The sequence below is a fragment of the Quercus robur genome, chromosome 4, assembly GCF_932294415.1.
Source record: "Quercus robur chromosome 4, dhQueRobu3.1, whole genome shotgun sequence".
In the NCBI taxonomy this organism is placed as follows: domain Eukaryota; kingdom Viridiplantae; phylum Streptophyta; class Magnoliopsida; order Fagales; family Fagaceae; genus Quercus; species Quercus robur.
The window spans coordinates 45,374,942-45,394,413 of NC_065537.1; the positions used below are offsets into that span (position 1 = coordinate 45,374,942).

At 33.7% G+C, this 19,472-nt stretch overlaps 2 protein-coding genes across 6 annotated transcripts; one reads left to right on the forward strand and one right to left on the reverse strand.

Moving 5' to 3' along the window:
* Positions 1–993: 993 nt before the first annotated feature.
* On the forward strand, positions 994–8,228 carry LOC126722216 (basic leucine zipper 34). Of its 5 annotated transcripts, none has more exons than XM_050425362.1 (6): positions 994–1,210; positions 2,074–2,790; positions 3,938–4,042; positions 5,566–5,641; positions 6,239–6,365; positions 7,796–8,228. In XM_050425362.1, the coding sequence occupies exons 2-6, from the start codon at positions 2,237–2,239 to the stop codon at positions 7,960–7,962; spliced, it is 1,029 nt and encodes a 342-aa protein (XP_050281319.1). In that variant the 5' UTR covers positions 994–1,210; positions 2,074–2,236; the 3' UTR covers positions 7,963–8,228. The 5 variants fall into 5 exon arrangements, with proteins under 5 accessions (XP_050281319.1, XP_050281320.1, XP_050281321.1 ...); XM_050425363.1 differs by having other exon boundaries at positions 2,166–2,790; XM_050425364.1 differs by having other exon boundaries at positions 2,169–2,790.
* Positions 8,229–11,376: 3,148 nt separating this feature from the next.
* Positions 11,377–18,447, reverse strand: LOC126722217 (vacuolar protein sorting-associated protein 60.1). The gene is made up of 7 exons (XM_050425368.1): positions 18,138–18,447; positions 16,441–16,592; positions 14,936–15,029; positions 13,205–13,276; positions 12,997–13,108; positions 12,498–12,652; positions 11,377–11,600 (listed from the first exon to the last, which is right to left on the reverse strand). Exons 1-7 carry the CDS (start codon positions 18,204–18,206, stop codon positions 11,547–11,549), a joined length of 708 nt encoding a protein of 235 aa, XP_050281325.1. The 5' UTR covers positions 18,207–18,447; the 3' UTR covers positions 11,377–11,546.
* Positions 18,448–19,472: the final 1,025 nt, after the last annotated feature.

A 19,472-nucleotide genomic window follows, 5' to 3' on the forward strand; every position in this document is an offset into this window, starting at 1 on the left:
TTTTAAGCCCACTCTCTACAAATCGTATTGTGAGGGATCTTTCATGTACGAGCCCAACATCATTATCGGGCCGTCTGGAAATCGTGTCCCTACAATTATTATTGGTTATAATTTAAATTCACAACTTAAATTACTTTTTTTGTCATTCGTAACAATCAATAACAACCAGCTACTTAAAATTTATTATGAAAATATTGTATACTTCTAAAATAACTCAACTTATGTAATTTATCTAATCTAATATTTTGATAAATTATAAAGTTTTTGATGGTTAAATAAGAGATCTGGGTTCAATTCTCGTCTACATCAAAAACCAATTGGTGTCTTAGGGTAATGATAAAGAGCTATCATCATTCATCAGGTGCAAAAACTATAGGTTAAAACTCTCTCGAATATATATATATATATATATGGTTAGGTTCAAGTTACACCTAGTATAACTCTAAGCAATATTACACAAACCAATAGTTTTTAATTGGATACAAATTTTGACAAATCTATTGTTAGATTATATTATTTTTGTATATTCTTCATACTTACAAAATTTCAAGGTAATCAGAGATCAATAGCCATGTCATTAATCAATTATTTAAATTCAAGTTTTTGTAGTTTGAAATAATGCACAAAAGATTTGTTTATGAATCGAATTGTAAATTACATCTGATTGGCATGAAATTTGGCTTGCATGTTAAGAACATATAGAACATGTAATTCAGTGATTGGATTTTCAAAATATGAATTCAATAATAAATTATTGCATGGTATAACATTACTTAGAGTTACACAAGATATAACTTGAACCCAACTCATATATATATATATATATATATATATAAACACAAAAGAGAGGGAAGAGTTTAAATAAATATTGAAAAAACCATATAATAGTAGGAAAAAAGATCATATACCTTATTTTATATTTATATTATTAATTTTGTTTTTACACAGACTAAACGCTGACAAGGCCTAAAACCCCATTATCATACCATCCGTACAATCACAATAGTGACACCATAAACAACACACTGACAGTGAGAGTGAGAGAGTGAGAAAAAGAGAGAGAAAGAGCAAGACACGCACAGAGCCAGGCTACCTAAGGATTAGCGGGTGTACGTTTCCCATCTTTCACTCGCTGCCTCTCTCTCTCTCTCTCTGTTTCTCTCTCTCTTTGTTACTGAAGAACTTTAAAGAGGAAAAAAAAAAAAAAAAGGTAAGCCAAGTTTCTCGGAAAAACAATTCCTACCCAAGACAGTGGATTTGAAAATTTGTAACTTCTTTTTTTCCTTTAAAGTTTTCATTTTGGTTCTGGGTTTTTCATTTGGAGCTACTTTGTTGGAACTTAATACTGTAAATATTAAATAACAATATAAATGTATATTTTTTTTCTTTATTTTTTTTTTCCATTAAATTTTGGATCTTTTGTGGTTATATTGGTATTCTCTTCATTTTTTCACTTCCATTTAGTCCCGGTAGAGTTTGATTGATACTGTATAGTGTAACTGTTGTATTGAATTAACTATTTATTTTCTTTCAATGTTGATATATTTTGATTCCTAATTTTCATGTTAGATGATGAATGTAGCTTCTTACCATTGTGCTATGGTATCGTAAGTTGTTAATTGGACATCTGGACTCTTAAACTTGGACAGTTTTGTGAAGTATTTCTTAATATTCCATTTGATTGCTGAGAAAGTGAATGAATGGAAGAGAATACATAGTTTTGAGTTTATATGAGGGTTTTGATTGTAGTGCAAATGAAAACCAATAGCAAATGAATTATAGAAAGAAAGAAAGAAAATCCTAAACATGTTTCTAATGGTAATGACTAGAAAAAGGGGAAGAGGGAGAGGGGGAATATTCAATTGGGTATTTATAGTTATTGAAGGTTTTAGAGAACAACTTCTTTTGTGGGGCTTATAAGTGCCCGATATGTAATTATGCAAAGAATGTTCGAAATTTTTTGCTCTTTGTAATTTTAATTTCTAAGTTTTATTATACAAGGAATTTGTTTTTTTGTTCAGTTAAATGTTGGTTGTGTCCTTTTGAAGTTTATAATTTATTTCCTCTTGTAAGGTTCATTTCCATAAGTTGGGTTAGATTGATGGCAGAAATATGGCATTAAACTTATAAAGGGAGGAAATTTTGTCTTCTTTTTTGGTAATAAGAAGGGACAGAAAGAAGCTTAATTGTGTTAAATTATGGGAAGCTGATGGACACCCTGTAAATTAAGTTCACAATGTCAAGGCAAGCTCACCTTCCTCCGCGTTGCCCAATTCAAAAGAAACCCATCGCTGTCCCAATTCATGACGCAGTCTCTCACCCCCTGCACATCAATGAATCATATCCCCGGCACCAGAAGTCGTCCTCCCAAAGTTCCATCCTAGATGAGCAGCCAGCATGGCTTGATGACTTGTTAGGTGATGCAGTCTCAAATTCCAAAGGAATGTCCCATCGTCGATCAGTTAGCGACTCTTTTGCCCCTTTGGACGCTCTTGAAGACATGTTTCCAAGTTTGACTCCACATAAAGATGATGCAAGCATAGATGTTAGTGAGACGTGTAGTGGGTTGGAGTCAGCTTGTACTTATGGTCCCAATTCTCCCCGTCAAAAAAGCAATGTAACCTTTACAGAGAATGCAATAGTTTCAGCATTGTCAGAATATGTTTCTCAGGACCCTCTGCCTTACATAGATGGGAGTCTTTGCAATTCTGCTATTACTCACTCTCATTCAAAAGGAGATGATTGTCATTCAGTTGGTGAGCTCAACATAGAGAACAAGGCTGTAAAACGGTTAGAATCTGAACTGACTTGTTAATGTGTTTAATTCATATGCTATCACAAGCTTGGTACAAGCATGTATTTCTGAAACATACGATGAATGTGCACTTTGCTATGTTTGGGTAGACTATTATGTTATGGTCAGGGATGTAATTCCGTTAGTTGAAGTGTTTAGTGTATTTGCATATCGTTATAGTGATTCTAGACTTCTGGTAGTTGTGGTTATTACCAATGTCTTACATGCATCAGCTTTTTAAAATTCAGGTGCTTATGTATTGCTCTTGAAATGCATACAACAACAGCTAAGTGATAATCTATTTGCACATTTTCTCTTTCCAATTTTGAAGTAGAAATTGCAGGTAAATAATACAAAATTTTTAAGAACTCATTAATATGATTCTCATTCATGTAATTTCGTGTTGATATCAAATGTCTCAGAATCCTTTATTAGAATCTTTTAGATTTCAGCAATTTAAATAAGTAATAGAGTTGCAAACTTGCAAGGGAAAAAAGACATCAAAATATCCGTTGGCTTTGCCCAATTCATTTTGACAAAATTATCTCAAGTTAGGGGAAGATGGCATGCATAGGTGAGAAAGAAGTGTACTGTTGTTTTGATTAAAATTTACATCAGACTTAGAGTTTGTTTGGGATGTGATGAAAAGTTCAGCTTATTTGAGTTTTTAGCTTCTTTTTTGTACTATTCATGGGTTTCATTGTACTATTCAGCTAGCTTTTAACTCTTTTTTTTCCCTACACTTTCAGCAAAAAGTTTTCAGTTTCAGCTAAATAAGCTATTACCAAACGAACTTATAGTGTACATGAGTCTTGTAGTTATTATTTTACTTTTCCTTTCCTTTTTCTTTTTTTTTTGTGGGGGGGGGGTGGGGGGGAGTGGGGGGTGTCTTGCAGTGAACAATGAACATTTATGTATCTATCCATGTATCTGTCAAGTTGATTTTCACAACTCTCTTAGCTTTTCTTTGTAATTTTTTGGACCCTTTGTGTTCATCATCATGAACTTGGGAGTGTTTTTATTTTCAATAAATCCATTCTACTTACTTATCAAAAGAAAAAAAGAAAAAAAATCTAGCCTCGCATCTGTCAGTTTGTAATTTTTTTTAACTTACACCTCTAATGGTGTTTGTCTTCAATCTAGTTTATGCACCTCTGGTGAGCAAGCTTGTCAGAGTAAAGGAGCACCATTCTCTTGGTTGTCAAAGAGAGGGGACGACTGCAGGTCAAAAGAAGCACTCAGAAAGCAGTTAGTTAATTGCTAACTGTAATTAATTCTTGGAAATATAATTTTCATTAGCACAACATTTTGTATTTATTGTGCAGTTAGGAAGCTTTGTATTTTTAAAATTTGTTGAAGGCTCTCAAAATCAGATTTGCAAAGATTTGTCATTAGACATTGAAGTATCTCTAGGATGGATAATCAAGAATTGTCATAAATGACTAAGGAAAAATGAGGGGAAATTCAACTCTGTAATTAATAAATTCTGTCAGTAATCTAATGACAATTACAAGCATGTTTGCCCTAAATTTCCCTGTCAGGATCAGTTTTGTACTTTTCCTTGAAGAAATTTCTATGGGCATATGTGTGGAGTATCCAAGAATTTGGAACATGGATTCAAAGACAAAACATTCCTACTTGGGATCCATTTGTTTTTGTGTAAATTATTTTCCAAAAAAAGTTTCTTGTGTTTTCTGATGTTTGGTGCAACTGAAAATTGTTAGCCAATAGAAAAATACTTTTCTGATTACTGGAAGATTACTTCAAAATGGCGGGAATGGTTTGTGCTCACAAAGCATAAACTATTTTCCATAACAAGCTTATGACCCACCCTACATCCCTCCCCTCTCCCACATTCCTTAGTGCCGCCACCGTTAGTACATCCATCCCACCATTACCACCACCATTGCCCTCTCTCCTCCACATTGCCACAATCACCTTCCTCTCCCATATTTTGCGTTCTCACCACCACCTCTCTGCCACCACTCCAAACTTCCACCACCATCACCTGGCTCATCCCTTCTCCCCCATTCCTTGCACCATCTCCATCTCATCCCACCCCCACCCCCCCCCCCCCCCCCCCCAACCACCTCCTCTGAACTTTCACCACCAACTTCCTCCCCTATTCCCCCATACCGCCATCACTACTACCTTCCATCCACTTCCACTCCCATGCACCTCCTCTTAACCCACTTTCTCTTTTCCCACCACAGCAATTCCTACCTATTGACTTTTTGTGGGTTTTTTTTTGGTTGGTTTTAACATAGAGATTTTCAGTGTTACTGAAAACTAGGAAATTATTTTCAGAGTTTCACTCTCAACCAACAAAAAAAAAAAAAAATCAATTTCAGTACTCACACATCCCCTCAAGTGTGAGTATTTTCCTACAAAAAAATGAAAAATAAAAAGAAAATGTTTTCTATTGAAAACATGAAAATATTTTATGCTGAAATAAATGGAGCCTAATATGAGTCTGAAGAGTGTCACTGTTCTGCCTCCATTGGCATGTGCTTTTGGGTCCCAAATTTGGATGACATGTCTATTGAATGGGGTTTATGTCTGGAAAAGGACCGTGGAAGTCCATCACTGGCCATATCATTTTGTATCCTTGCTATGCACATACATTTCCTTTACAGTTTCCATATACATAATGGCTAAAATCCAAAAATTCTGACATCCAAACAACGAAGCAGTTTGATACGTGGTAATTCATATTTGCTTATGTACCTAAGCCTTTTGTAAAATTTAACTGGTTTGATGACTTCTTGCAGGCACTCTGGGCAGCGTTCAAGAGTTCGTAAACTCCAGTATATTGCTGAACTGGAAAGTACCGTAGATGTTTTGCAGGTAATTTCTCAGGAAATCAAAATGAGATATTATGGAGCTATTGCTACTTCATTGAAATATGGTTGTTGAGGCTGCATGCAAAGGGCTCTTTCATTATACAAACAATAAATGATATATGTCACCAAGATTATCTAAAACTTCGTAGGTAAATTATGCTACAAAGGGTATATATGCTGTTTTTTCTATGTCAAAATTGAAAGAAAAGAATACCAATATTTATGCTCCCCAGCTTTAAGTTTCCACAATTTGGTGTGTTCTCAAAGCAGAAATTAAATATTTACGAAAAGTACACCTCTTCGCAGCTTGTTATAATTATGCTTTTGTTAATTAATATTCAAGGATTCAGCATGTTATATGCTTTGGCCCATGTCTTCTCATTGTAATAATTGCAGCATCATTGTACTGCAATATGTCAACCAATTTACTTCCTCTTTTCTTTTCTTTTCTATTCTATTTTTTGTTGTTGCTATTTATGCTTTCCTTGTATCCTGTGGATCATGTTAGCATAATTTACTATTTCTGTATCCATTTTCGATGAAATCCCTCTTCATGGAAGCTACTGGGAACTTAATTAATAGGTTTTATCTCTTTCTGTAGACTTTCGAATCAGAGTTGTCTGTCAGAGTTGCTTCTCTTCTTCAGCAACGTGTTGCTCTGTCCCTGGAAAACTGCACTTTAAAACAGCAGGTGGCCAGACTGCAGCAAGAAAAATTAATCATGGAGTGTAAGTTTGTATATCTTTCTGTTGACTCCTATGGGTAACTCAGAAAGTCAATTACTGTTGATTATTTAAAAGAGTACTTATATAGCATACATTTTAGCTTTCTGGTTTAATTAGATGATAGTCTAGCTAAATTGTTCATCTGTTAGGATAATAACTAAATTGATCAATCAATTCTCTGATAAGTTAACTTTACTGAAGTAGGTGCCAAACTAGTGAAGTGGGAACAAATGGCACCTCCATCCCTTGTAAAGAGTAGGTGAAGGGAAAGGTTGCGGATTTAGGTACCAAAAGATGCGTCTGTAATTACTAATAAAAAAAAAAAAAAAAACTAGTGAAGTGGTGGTAAATCTTCCTACAAATCTGGAAGTATCTATTATAAGTGAGGAGATAGGTTGTAACAGACATGAATTAGTTCATGAATGATGAACATTTACTTGATAAGAATTTATAACAAGTCTCATTTAGTTGGAAGTGAATTAGACAGTCTGTGGTCTGGTCTTAATGACATGTTGGCTTGTTGGAATCAGACTTTTGGTAAGCATTTTTGTGGGATTGAAATTGTTAATTCTGTAGATTGCTTTGGCTTTTCTCCTGTTTTTGAGTTTTTAGATCTTATCTTCTGATCTTAGGCTTTTTTCTTTTATTGGTGTTTCTTTTGTATTCTAAGTTTATGCCCTTATTTGCTTTTGAATGAGTTTGTTTCTTTGCTAAAAATTAAATAACTGTAAGATTAAAAAAAGTCCATATCTATAAAGAAAACAGAAAAGGGAATAAAAATGGATCATGCACTGGACATCTGGAGTTTCATCAAGGAAATTTGTTGACTTAACAAAGATGGTGATAATTTTTTATTCTAATAAATTGTGATTAAAAATAAATGATATTTTATATATGTAAAGAGATCTTTAAATAAATAAAAAACAGCATCTTTGATTTGCCCTTGATTGTCTCTGAGTAACAGTTGGTAGTACCGTATCGGGCCTTCTGTCAGGCTGTTGGTCGACAGCATTACAGTATAGGCACAGTTAGTAACATCAAACTTAAGCATGTTAGTATTTTAAATGTTCTGAATTCTGATGATATTTGAAAGAAATGTAATTAAAAAAACTGCATTTCAAACTATTATCAGCTTTGTTACGGTTCTTTTGCTATCTTTCAGGGTTCCCTAGTGTCACTTGCACATGAGAAACTATAAATTCTATTACCAGCAAGGATTCATTTAGTATTTATTTTGGTGCTTGTAATCTTGGATTTAATTTCAAGAACTTTCAAAAGATGCTGATAGTGGTCCAAGCTTAGGTGACTGACTTTATCATTGAGCAATGAATATGATTCTTCATAAACCAAAATCATGAGCTGCCATCTTTCGTAATGAATATTATCTCTAATTTTTTTTTTCTGAAAATCATGCCCACCTTTTTTTGTTACAGGTGAATATCAGGCTCTGAAGAAGGAACTTGAGTCTCTCAAGTCCGGTTTTGCAAAATCCAAAAGTAGCAAGGTCAGCACATATTTTGGGTCCAGAACTGCTGCCGAGTCATCTAGATCAAAGGCTACATGGCAGATGTTAGATATGGGAAAACTTAACATTAGTTGAAACCCCCGAAAAAAATTATAATAATACTGGATTTTTATGTTGATGCACCCTGGTACTGGTTGAAGCAGATCCAGCCAAAGGTACTGGTTGTTCTTCATAGCCATTTCTTTCAGTCTTACTCAAACTGTAGTCTTTAGGTATCCTGTAGGCTATGGTACTTTGCTGTTCTAGGAACTACTTTTATCATTTTAGGAGAAAGTGACACAATTTTCTCTATGTTTATTTTTGGACTTATACCAATCATACTGAAGGATGCATTAGACTCAGATCATTCAAGGAAATCCAAAATCTCGTTAGAGCCGGAGACATTTTATTTTTCCGTTTTATGAGAAAGCATAATATGGGTTTCATGACTGAAATCACAAAGGTGTCTTCCTTGAATGCTCTAGACATCATTGTGCTATCAAGTTCAACATTTGGCTCCAGGAATTTTTTTGAGGGTAGTTAATAAGAAACTTAAATTATACAAAATTTAATAAAAAGATAACTTCATATATTGAGGACAATAAAGAAAAGAAAAAAAAAAAAAGACGCACATAGTATTACAATTTCTTTCTTTGAATTTTTTTATTTTAAAATCGTTACATGATAGCCTTATTACTAATGTTGCAAGTTACGTCTCTTTCAAAATTTTAGTTAAATAAAATTTTTCTTGGACTTTCTTTTTGTTTGTAAGGACCTAGTATATTGTGGGAACCAAAGTTTAAGGACAATGTTTCTCTACAAACTTAGTTGTAGCCTAAGATTATAAGTCTCACTAAACAAATTAAGATTGTTACATATTTTGAAAATTTAACTGTTAAATTACATATTCTCTATATTTTTAAAACACATGTCAAATTTCATGTTAATTAGATATTATTTACTATTTGATCCATAAACTTATTTTTTATATATGATTTTAGATTACAAAAATTCGAAATTTAAACATTTGGTTGATAACATAGCTATTAATCTTGATCTTCTTAAAATTTTGCAAGTATAAAGGATATAAGAAGAAAATGTAATTAAATGGTAGATTCGTCAAAACTCACATTTAATAAAAAAAAAAATTGAATGGAGTTGTAGCTTTAGTCTACAACATGAATGAAGTCAATATTACTAGTAATTGTACCCATTTATTTTAGGATGAGGTTTGGGTTCAGTGCCCAATTATATTGGACCCGTTGAGATAATGATACGTGTTCATTTTTGAACATGTGTCACCATTTGAACAGGTCCAGTGCATTGAATGCACTAGACCAAAGCCTCATCCTTTATTTTATGGATTAAATAGTTGGTGTTCTTTTAAAATATAGTGGGAGAAAGGTTCATGAACTCTACAAATTATTAAGCATTTGTGCTTCTTGTATGGTATCTCATTGAATGTGATTATTGATGGAACAAATGAATTTGAACATGATACAAACACCGTGTGATACTTATTAAGATTAAAATAATGTAGGTCCCATTTAATAATAAAAAATTCAATAAATGGGGGAAATTGTATAAAATTGACAATAAAACCTATAAAGTTCACACACACACACACACACACATATATTTCATGAACTACTTACCATAACCAATAATTATCTCATATATCTTATACATGCATTGTTTCTCTCACAATGTGTGAACTGTGGATCCATGAGAAATATGATTCATATATTTATACATGAGATATATTCAAACAATTTTGAAACCTTCTCATGGCAAATAAATTTATGCTAGGGTGATCAAAGAGGGGTTGGATGTCCTCTTAAGTTTTCAACTTTGGATGAAATAACAAGACCCTCAAGTTTGGTAGAGAGAGAAAAATTGGGGCAATTGGGCAACAATTTTATAATAATAATAATAATAATAATGCCTTATACTTTGTGTCCTAAAAGCGCTTGAACATAAAAGTGAAGCTATTGGACAACAATTTTTTTTTTAAATATTATAATTATGCCATATGCTTTGTCCTAAAAGCGTGTTTCAACCCTTCTTTTAGCGTAAAGTGTAAACAAAATAGAATTATAGTATGCATCTTGTTCTGTAAATTGTTCCAAAAAAACAAAAGACACCTATTGTGTAAAATTATCAAACCCAAAACTATGTATAACATTGGATTGCAATTAATGTCCACCTCAACGTTTAAATTAGTGTAAATTTTTTAATAGTTTAGTAGACAATCATCTATCAATAACTATGAGGGCATGAGAAATGTGCAGGCAGCTATGAACACATTTGCAATTTATATCCTAAACTATTACATTTACAATGTACCTCATTAATTTGAATGATTGGTGGATGTCGCAATTAATGTCCACCTCAACGTTTACATTAGTGTAAAATTTAATAGTTTAGTGGACAATCATCTATCAATAACTGAGGGCATGAGAAATGTGTACACCCAACTATAAGCACATTTGCAATGTATATCCTACCTAAACTATAATATTTACAATATACCTCACTAATTTGAATGGTTGTTAGATGTCGCAAATTATTCTCAAATTAGGATGTTGATTACAAAATTTTAAAATCAAGGTGTGAATTGCAAAAGCCCTCTTAAGATTGATGGTAAGAGATTGCCAGACCAAAGTATTCAGCCATTTTTCACCCCTTTTATAATGCATGATGCATAGTGTTTCCCATCTAAGGCAACCTTTATTCAATCTCCATATTGTATTATAGGGTTACAAGATCTTCTTAAAGGGTCCTCCCGAAATCCATCATTTTCTCTTCTAGATGCGATCAACTACTCCTATTTTACCAACATCAATATACTTCCATTTACTAGTTAGAACTGTTGTTCGGTGAATCATCTGAATCTCCTACGTCCTCTGCCTTGCTTGCCTATCACATTCAGATGTGCAGTTGGGACTACCTATGCCTTGCCTAATTTGTGAAGTCGGCGTTACCAATTTTATTAGCATCCTTAAAAAGACTTTCTTCCTAATATACCATCCTAACATTTTGATCCTTTTGAGACCAGGTCCCAAAGGAGATCAGTATCCATGTCAATGATGATCGGGGCAATCTTCTTGAGTCTTGCACTGCCCCCGTATAATAATACACCATTTCTGGTTTGCATATAATTATACACAATCTTCTTGAGTCCTACTAAATCAAGAATGTTCCTCTTACTCTATTTAGTAAGATCATTATATGCCACGGCTCTTCTGGTTTGCATATAATTATACACCTCCTTGATTTAGTAAGGTCATGATATGCCATGGGCTATTCTGGTTTGCTGCATATAATTACACAATCGATACTTCACTCATACTGGGGAGAGAGAGTAGTACACTATTAGATACGTAAACCCTTCAATTTTTCTTTTCTTTTTTTAGGCCAAGTATGTAACCCCTTCTTTATTCTTCTCAAAGTATCCTTCACACCACCCCACCACCACAACCCCCCCACCCCCACAAAAAAAAAAAAAAGGAAAAAAAAGTAATGCTTATTATGAAAATCCAATCAATGGGAAATAGCCAACAACAAAACGTAAAACACTATCAATCAAAGTTCAGTTCTGCACAATGTTTACAAGAAATTGCTTCATATCCAGCTTCCCCTCAAATTATAAGTCAATGCACAACAGAAAGTAGCAATTCCTAACCACGAAGAGATGCCCGAGGCACAGTAGGTAAACCCAGTTCGTCCTCAGCCTGTCAGCATCATGGTTTGCAGACAAATTAGTAAATGAGACATGCAGACGTTGGTACAAAATGTTACTTAAAAGTGCAATAAAAATGTTAAACTTCTGCCGTTTAACCTTGAAAAAGAATGCAATAAAAAAGCTAAATGTATTTCTTAACAGTTATTAAGCTAAGAAGTAATGTTTGGTGTAATGCTGAAAACAGTTATTGTCAGAATCTGAAAATTGAAGTTGCATTGGTTATAATAGTTTTTTTCCCCAATACAAAATACAATATCTATGCTAGTGTAATATTGGGTTAATCACTAACACTGCTGGCCATTGGAGAAGTTATTCACAACCTTGGGTAATTTATTGATAAAGATTTGTTGGTTGATTTGAAGTAGCTATTGGGGTTGTGGGTGGTGGGTTGGTCAGGGTGGTGTCATTGATTGATGGTGGCGATGGAGGCAATATGTGGTGTTTGTAGGCAGTGCTGACAGTGGACATTGGCCCAAAAGGGGCAGAGACTGATGAACGTGGTGAGTGTATGGCCAATAAGGCAGTCAGGAGGAGATAGAGAGAGTGAGAAATGTGAGATTTTTCATTGTTAAAATGAAAATAACTTTTCGTAGCATGTCAAAAAAATGGACTACTACTATTTTACATTTTTGTAGTCAGTTTTGATAAGTGATTCACCAGAATCACATTTAAGTGGAGTTATCAAACAACTAAGCAACAGTGCTAAACAACTTTTTTGTAGTCAGAAATCAAGAAGTCAGATATTTGTGGAGGATCCAAAAGGAGGGTTAATTAGCGGAACCTTCTCATGAAATTCAAGGGTTCCTTCCTCACAATTTTCTTCAATTCAACAAAAAACTCTAATATCCTGCACCAATTGTTTCTGCAAAAAATCAATGGAATTTACCTGGGCATTGGATCTGCCTGCTGGTACAGCTGCTTGTCCTGTGGGCGCTGAAGGCAAGTTGAGTTCCGAATCCAAATTGGATTCTGTATCAGGTTGGAGATAAGAGGGCACCCCATCAGCTTCAGTTCCCATGTCCGCTTCCAAAGCATCAAGTTCTGCCCAAAAGAAAAAATCGTTGGAATAGGACACGATTATATTAATAATGTTGGTCAGATCAGATCATTACTTAAGAATTAGCAGATTAAATTAACAAGGCCTATTTTTTTTTTTTTTTAATATAAAAGATAGAACAAGGCCTATTCATCCTACATGAATTAGCATAACACCTACAACCCTGTCCAGCACACATTAATTAATAATAAAGTTTTCAACACTATTTCCACGAATTAGAACTTCCAACATCAAATAGTCATTGGGCCAATTAAAATCAGAAACATTTTGTCTGAAAAGAATCATAAAAAAAATCTCCCTCGATATTGATAATAATAAAAAAACTGACCACCCATAAGGTCATCCTCATCAATGTCATCTGGCACACTATAGCTTCTACCCAGGCTCTCTTGAATTTCAGAACTCACATCCATTAGGTCCATCATCTCATCTTGCAAGTTCTACAATCAGAAAAATCAACTGTTCAGTACCAGAAATTCTCAAGGCAGTAAAGCATGGAAGGTAAGTGTGAAAAAAGATATCAAATGATTACATACATCAATGTCTTGAATCTTCACAGTTTTCATCATTCCTTTCAACTCCTTGTTTGCAGATTTCAAAGCTGACATCTGGAGATAAGAAAACAAATTCAATTTGTGACAAAATATAGAACTAACTTTACAATCTGGTTCCCTAAACATGAATCTAGGGCATCTCTCTCTTATAACCTGAATGGACAAGGAATAAGAGTCCAGAACCTAGATTCAACATATATTTATAAAGAATCCGGCCCTAGTGACAAATAGTTCGTCCCCTACCTCTCATGAGGTAGGCAGCAGGTTCCAATCAGGGTACATATAAAGCTCCGCCTGAGCTGCCTTGAACTATGCCCCTTGGGGCCCTACCAAGAAAAACAAATGTTTGAAGGTGAAAACAGCACAACCCCAGTACTCCAAAACCGGTACAAAGTGATACTAGAAACTTAGTCCAAACTCGTAATTCATCTAAACCCATTTATAAACAGAATAGCTGAAAACTATAAATTGCATCCTTTTATGCGTCTGACTATATAAATTATGTTACAAGTTATATTATGATACAATTCAACAGGCAAACTAAGCTATAATATGGTTGAAGTCCATGGGATATATAGAACAGAGATTTAAATATCTAGTGTGTGCCATTTAGTAGCATTCAGTTCCATCACTTTGAGCAACTGGATCAAAAAATAATTAATAAATTATAGATACTAAGCACGTATTCAGATGCATTTGCTCTTGGCAATGGATGAAGCATGATAACACTATTCACAAATCTTAATCCCAAGTCAGCCTCAGGAACCCTCCACTTATAGGCCCTGTTTGTTTCAGCATAAACCTTTTGCACAAAATGTTCCACTTTCATGTGTTTGGGGTGCTTGACAGTATAAGTCATCCAAGTGTGTGGGGGGGGGGAGTCCCTCAAAGATGGACTTGTGTACTCCTCCCCACCCCCCAATCTCCATTTTTGCCTAAACCCCCTCTATGCCGCCTCACTTTTTTTCCCAGATATCTCTGTCATTTTTTCTTTGGGTTTCTCTTAATATTTTTATTTTGCTATACATTTCTTGACTATTTTTCTTTCTTAAGTAACCAAGATATATTGAGATCTACAAATTCCTTGGTTATGCCTTATGTATGTACCTCTTCTTAAAAATGATTTTTAAGTTGATTTTTTACTTCTTTCATATTGATATTTAAGTAGTGAATAAAAGTTGTTATAATTATGTTATCAAATCATTAAAAAAAAAAAAAAGATTTTCCATATGAAGAAAATGCCGGAAAATGTTTCCAAAGTATAACCAAACTCTAGTAGAAAAGAAAAAGGCTCTTAATAATTTTTTTGATTATACATAATTATATAATTGCCAATACAAATTTAGCTATAACAAAAATTGAAAAAATATTTCCTTTTAATTGGAGACTATCAAAAAAATCAGAAAATGTTACAAAATTTATATTAACTGCATTTAGTATTTCTTAGAGTTGCATCCAAACAGCGGAAAATAAGCAATTTTCCCCGAAATTTTTTTCAACTGAAAACTTGTTATGCTGAAACAAACAGAGCCTTAAGTAAATTTTTAGGAAGCCACTCAATTAAACCAAAAAAATAAGTAATTCTATAATTACCCATAGTGTGGTTCAGTCCAGTCACACAAACGGCCATTCTAAAAGAGCTCATTAAGGTCAATTTTCAATAATAAACATCTGTAAGGAAAAAAGAAAAAAAAGAAGCTCCTTAGGACATACTGTTTGCTGAGCATCTTTAATACCCTCGGAAGCAAAGGAAACTTGATCAAGATTGAATGTCTGATTGTACAGCATGTCCCGTTGTCCTTCATACCTGTGCAGAGACTTAATAGATTGTATAAATCACGGAGAAAATAACAACATATGGTCCAAGCTGTATTGCATACTCATATACACATTCCATTCAACAAAGTATATCACAGAGGAAGAGGCTAATCTTCACTTTAACCATCTTATTAAATTGATTATTGACAAACCCATGAAGAACTCTTTAGGGATGACTTTTCTGCATGAATGTCCTTAGCCTACCTCTAGGGAACCATCAATATACTAATGCAAGTCCAGCAAGACGTAGTAAGTTTTAATACTGAAAGGGAACCCATAGTGGCATTAACACTGGTAAAAGACACCAAGGTATTGACACTACAAAACATAGCAACGTCACATGTTGTATTGATTTATTAACGTCGAAAGATATCATGTAATTGAACCAATGGTATAGATAAATTCCAATAATGTGAAAGTTAATGTTACGTCACTTCATGGCACTTTGGTTTAGCCAATGTTATCCATGCATTAAAATTGGGAAAAAATCTAGATGCACAGAAATATAGATTAATCCATTCACTAAAAAAATTAATGTGTATCAATAAGCCAATAATGGGTTTCATATCATAAAGTAAGAAGCCGTCTCTTGTAAACCAAAATCAACTTAATCAAGAGTCAAAAAACACATTGGTATTTTGAACCAAAGTGACACTATCGACACCAAATCATATTGAAACCCTTAACAAGACAATCATGACTTAAACATCATGCGTTTGTCCAATAAGAGAGGATAACAAAATTTTCCATATCTCGCATCCTTCTTAATGATTAAAAATGAATGATCTTTATTTGTGTTACCTTTCAAGTACACAACCTGTGTATTTGGATGTGGTTCTTCTATACCATTAAAAAAATTACTTATAAAAAAAATGAATAGGTCAATTTTCAAATTAAAATGATTCTCTTTTATTTTTTTGGAGACCTATAACCCCCCAGCATTACTGCATAAATAATGACTTCAATTTTCCATAATGTTTCTGTGGTTGTTCTTTAACTTGTTATGTATAAGTCTTTAATAAACCTATTTTATCCTTAAAACCATAACAGCCTTTTCTTTTTTGACAAATATCCTCAAAACTGTAAAAACTTCTTCCCTCTTAATGATTATAACTTGAAATGTTTAACCTTTCTTCCCTGTGTCTTCAACACAGCTTTATCTTTATCACCTAAACATACTCTCTAAAATTTAAGCTCTTTACCCATTCAAACCTGCTTGAAGGATTCCCATCAAATTCAAAGCTTTTCAAACTATGTTAAACCTAACCACCTAGTACTCTGCCCACACTATGCATTTTTCTTTCAAGAAGAACTATTGCACATAAATAACAGCACATGCAGAATGTTATCCCCAGATAAAAGTGCAATAAAGACGCAATAACATTAGAAGAGGCACCTACATTCTCTTTTGCTTGAGAACCCTCATGGCTCGAGCTTTAACAGCTTCTTGAGCAGGGCCAGGTCTCGTTTTCTTGATCTGCTCTTTATATCTACTAAGCTCAACATCAAGCCTTTTGATCTTCTCATCCACTGTTTCACCTCTTTTATTGATCTGGAAAGAATATTATTTATACCTTAGTTCAAGTGAACAAGCTGTAGAAATACAATGGAAAGACTGAATATTGGAGAACAGAATAATATGGCAAGAAATTTCAATTAAAAATTATGCAAAGCAGTGAATTTAAACATATAATTCCAGCAGCCAGACTAGCGTTTGAAAATTAATCCCAAAAAAAAAAAAAATTACAAACATATGTGAAAACCATGCAGAATATCTAAATTCTAAGCTTCTCAAAATACATTCAAACCAACAGATCATAATGTAAGATGAATACTATATTACCATCATAGATGTTAACATGAGTAACAGGAAAAGATAAGGACTGAGAATCTACATTAACAACCAGATGCTCTACAGTCACTTTAATGTTCCCCATACAAGAAAAAATCATCTATCTTACCAAAACTACTACAACTTATCCAATCAGTATATGGTTTTGCAGATGAGAAGGCTTCATGAAAGCAGCATCAAATTTCTACCACCTCAACTTCTTGAGAGGTGGTTCTTAGAAATTAGGTGAAAATATTCAAAGCTTCATCGAAATCACATTATTGTAACAGGCAACTGTGCCAATGCCATCTAAATAATAGATCTCCCAGCCCATGGAGGTTCCACAAGTTTTTCTGAAAAGCATATCCCTTCCACTCAGTTTCTACATCAACAGCTCAAAAATTTAACAGCGGACATGGGTATCATACGTGTCCTTTAATATTGCTGTTGCATGTAACATTTTCTTTTTTCTTTCACAACATCATGCATCATTTCTAATCTTTTTTCAATGAAAATAATATCTTATTAATTTATCATTCAAGTATGGACAGCAATACAACATTAACCTAACAGTAACTTCAACGCAATTATCTTTACTCTGATATTTCACCAGGATCACATCTTACACCGACACACTCCCACCATGAATCAATTCAATACGAAACTAAGTACCGCTTGTACTTACACACATATTCTACCCACAACTCCATCAAAATTGTCATAGCCAGCTCTTATATTTAAACTACACAACCTTATGCACACATTAACAATGGACCGTCATCATTAGTCAGTACCAACAACATTGTAAAGCATAAACACGACTACAACATCCAATCACACAGACGAAAAACATCAACAGAGTCATCAAACATCAAAGATTATATAACAGCTCAACTATCACTACAATTCAGACAAATATGCAATTATTAGCAACTCCAAACACACCCTTTCACCTAAAAATTCCTTCAATTACAAATCTGAGCTCTTCAAGAAACCAAATCAAAATACTACAAAAGGAAAAAAAAAAATGAACCTATGTTTTTCTTTTCTTTTTTTTCAGAATCTCATCATTTTAAACCCAATTAAAATTTCAACCTTCATAAAAACCTAACAAAATAAATAAATAATCACAGATCGGAATTCCGATTCCCTTTGCCCTAATTCCTGAATTATTTTTTTCTCCAGAACCAAACACAGCAATAATTAAACAAAAAATAAATAAAAAAAAATAAAAACAGTGAGAGAAAGGAAAGGAAAGTGCGAAACCCTATCGGAGGCGTCGTTAATCGACGGTGGAGGCTCTTTATCTTTCTTCACGCCGAAAACCCTCTTCATCTTCTTCTTCTTCTTATGGAAAAATCAACAAGGTCGGCGAATTTTCAGATCAAACTGAAACGAAGACTTTTTTCCCACTGAATTCCAAAGCGAGAGAGAGAAAATGCGAGACACTTTCTCTTCGATTCAATGAAGAAAGAGTTTTTGAGTTTTTCTTTCTTTTTCTGTGTTTGTTTCTATTTTCTCTTTCTCTCACCGGGGGAAAAGAAGTTTCGAGGAAGTGTGAAGGATTGGATTTTGTTTTTTTTGTTTTTTGTTTTTTTGTATTGAGGAATGGTGGTGAGGATTTTGTGGGTTTTGGTTTAGTGGGATTGAAATTTGGAAAGGTGGGTTTTGAATTTTGATTGGCTGGAATGGGTGACACCGTGGACTTTGTGAATGGGAATGAACTGTGATTGGATGGTTAATGGTTAAGAGATGTGGATGTATGAAAGTTCATTGTACGTTTATATTACCTGATTTTTCCTTTCACCCCCAACAATATACTATGTGGGAAATTTCTGTTAACAAACGGTCAATACCAAAGGTTTCTTCCATGGCCAAACCTCCTTAAACATTTCCATCAACTTATTTTTCTTTTAATTTTCACTAAATAATAATGTTTAACAACAATAAAGTCTCAGTCATACAAATTTTGGGGTCAACTACTATAAAACAATTATATACACAAATAATAACAAAACAAATATATACACAAATAATAACAAAACCTTAAGAGCATTAGCATTAGCTCATCTAAAATTTTTTGTCCATTTTACACATAAGAGTCTACTTTTTTTTCTATTTTGCACTGTCATTTTACAAAACACCAACATCGAACCATCTATTATACACACTATTTTATTTAAATAATATTTTTTATTCTTTTGTTTATTATTATTTTATTAACATTACCCCATCTCTCTTTCTTTCATTCTCTCCATCTCCTTCCTCAACTCTCTGCCTCTCTCATATCCCAAACGCACACACTCACACATTGAGGAGAGGAGATTCAACGAAAATGGTTGCAAAGATTACGGCGTGGATCCGACAATAATGACAACAACTCTGACAATTTGGTTTTGATTTGTTTTTGGTTTGGATTGATTTTGAGTTGAGTTTAGGATGGGTTTTCTGGTGGGTTTGGGTTGATTTTAAGTTGGGTTTGGGATGGGTTTTCTAACAGGTTTGAATTGATTTTGGTTTGGATTGATTTTGAGTTGAGTTTGAGATTGATTTCCAATGGTAGTGTTTGGATTTTCAATCGTTGAAGTGGGTTGTGGTGGT

Bases quoted from the DNA above. Each gene is read 5' to 3' on its own strand.
- LOC126722216 (XM_050425362.1), top strand. From the start codon at position 2,237: ATGTCAAGGCAAGCTCACCTTCCTCCGCGTTGCCCAATTCAAAAGAAA. The intron at 2,791-3,937 runs GTTAGAATCTGA...TCTTCAATCTAG, and splicing joins GAGAACAAGGCTGTAAAACG to TTTATGCACCTCTGGTGAGC. The intron at 4,043-5,565 runs GTTAGTTAATTG...GACTTCTTGCAG, and splicing joins AAAGAAGCACTCAGAAAGCA to GCACTCTGGGCAGCGTTCAA.
- LOC126722217 (XM_050425368.1), bottom strand. From the start codon at position 18,206: ATGAAGAGGGTTTTCGGCGTGAAGAAAGATAAAGAGCCTCCACCGTCG. The intron at 12,653-12,996 runs GTCAGTTTTTTT...TCTTTTGGGCAG, and splicing joins TGAGGATGACCTTATGGGTG to AACTTGATGCTTTGGAAGCG. The intron at 11,601-12,497 runs GTAAATTCCATT...TGATGCTGACAG, and splicing joins CAGGCAGATCCAATGCCCAG to GCTGAGGACGAACTGGGTTT.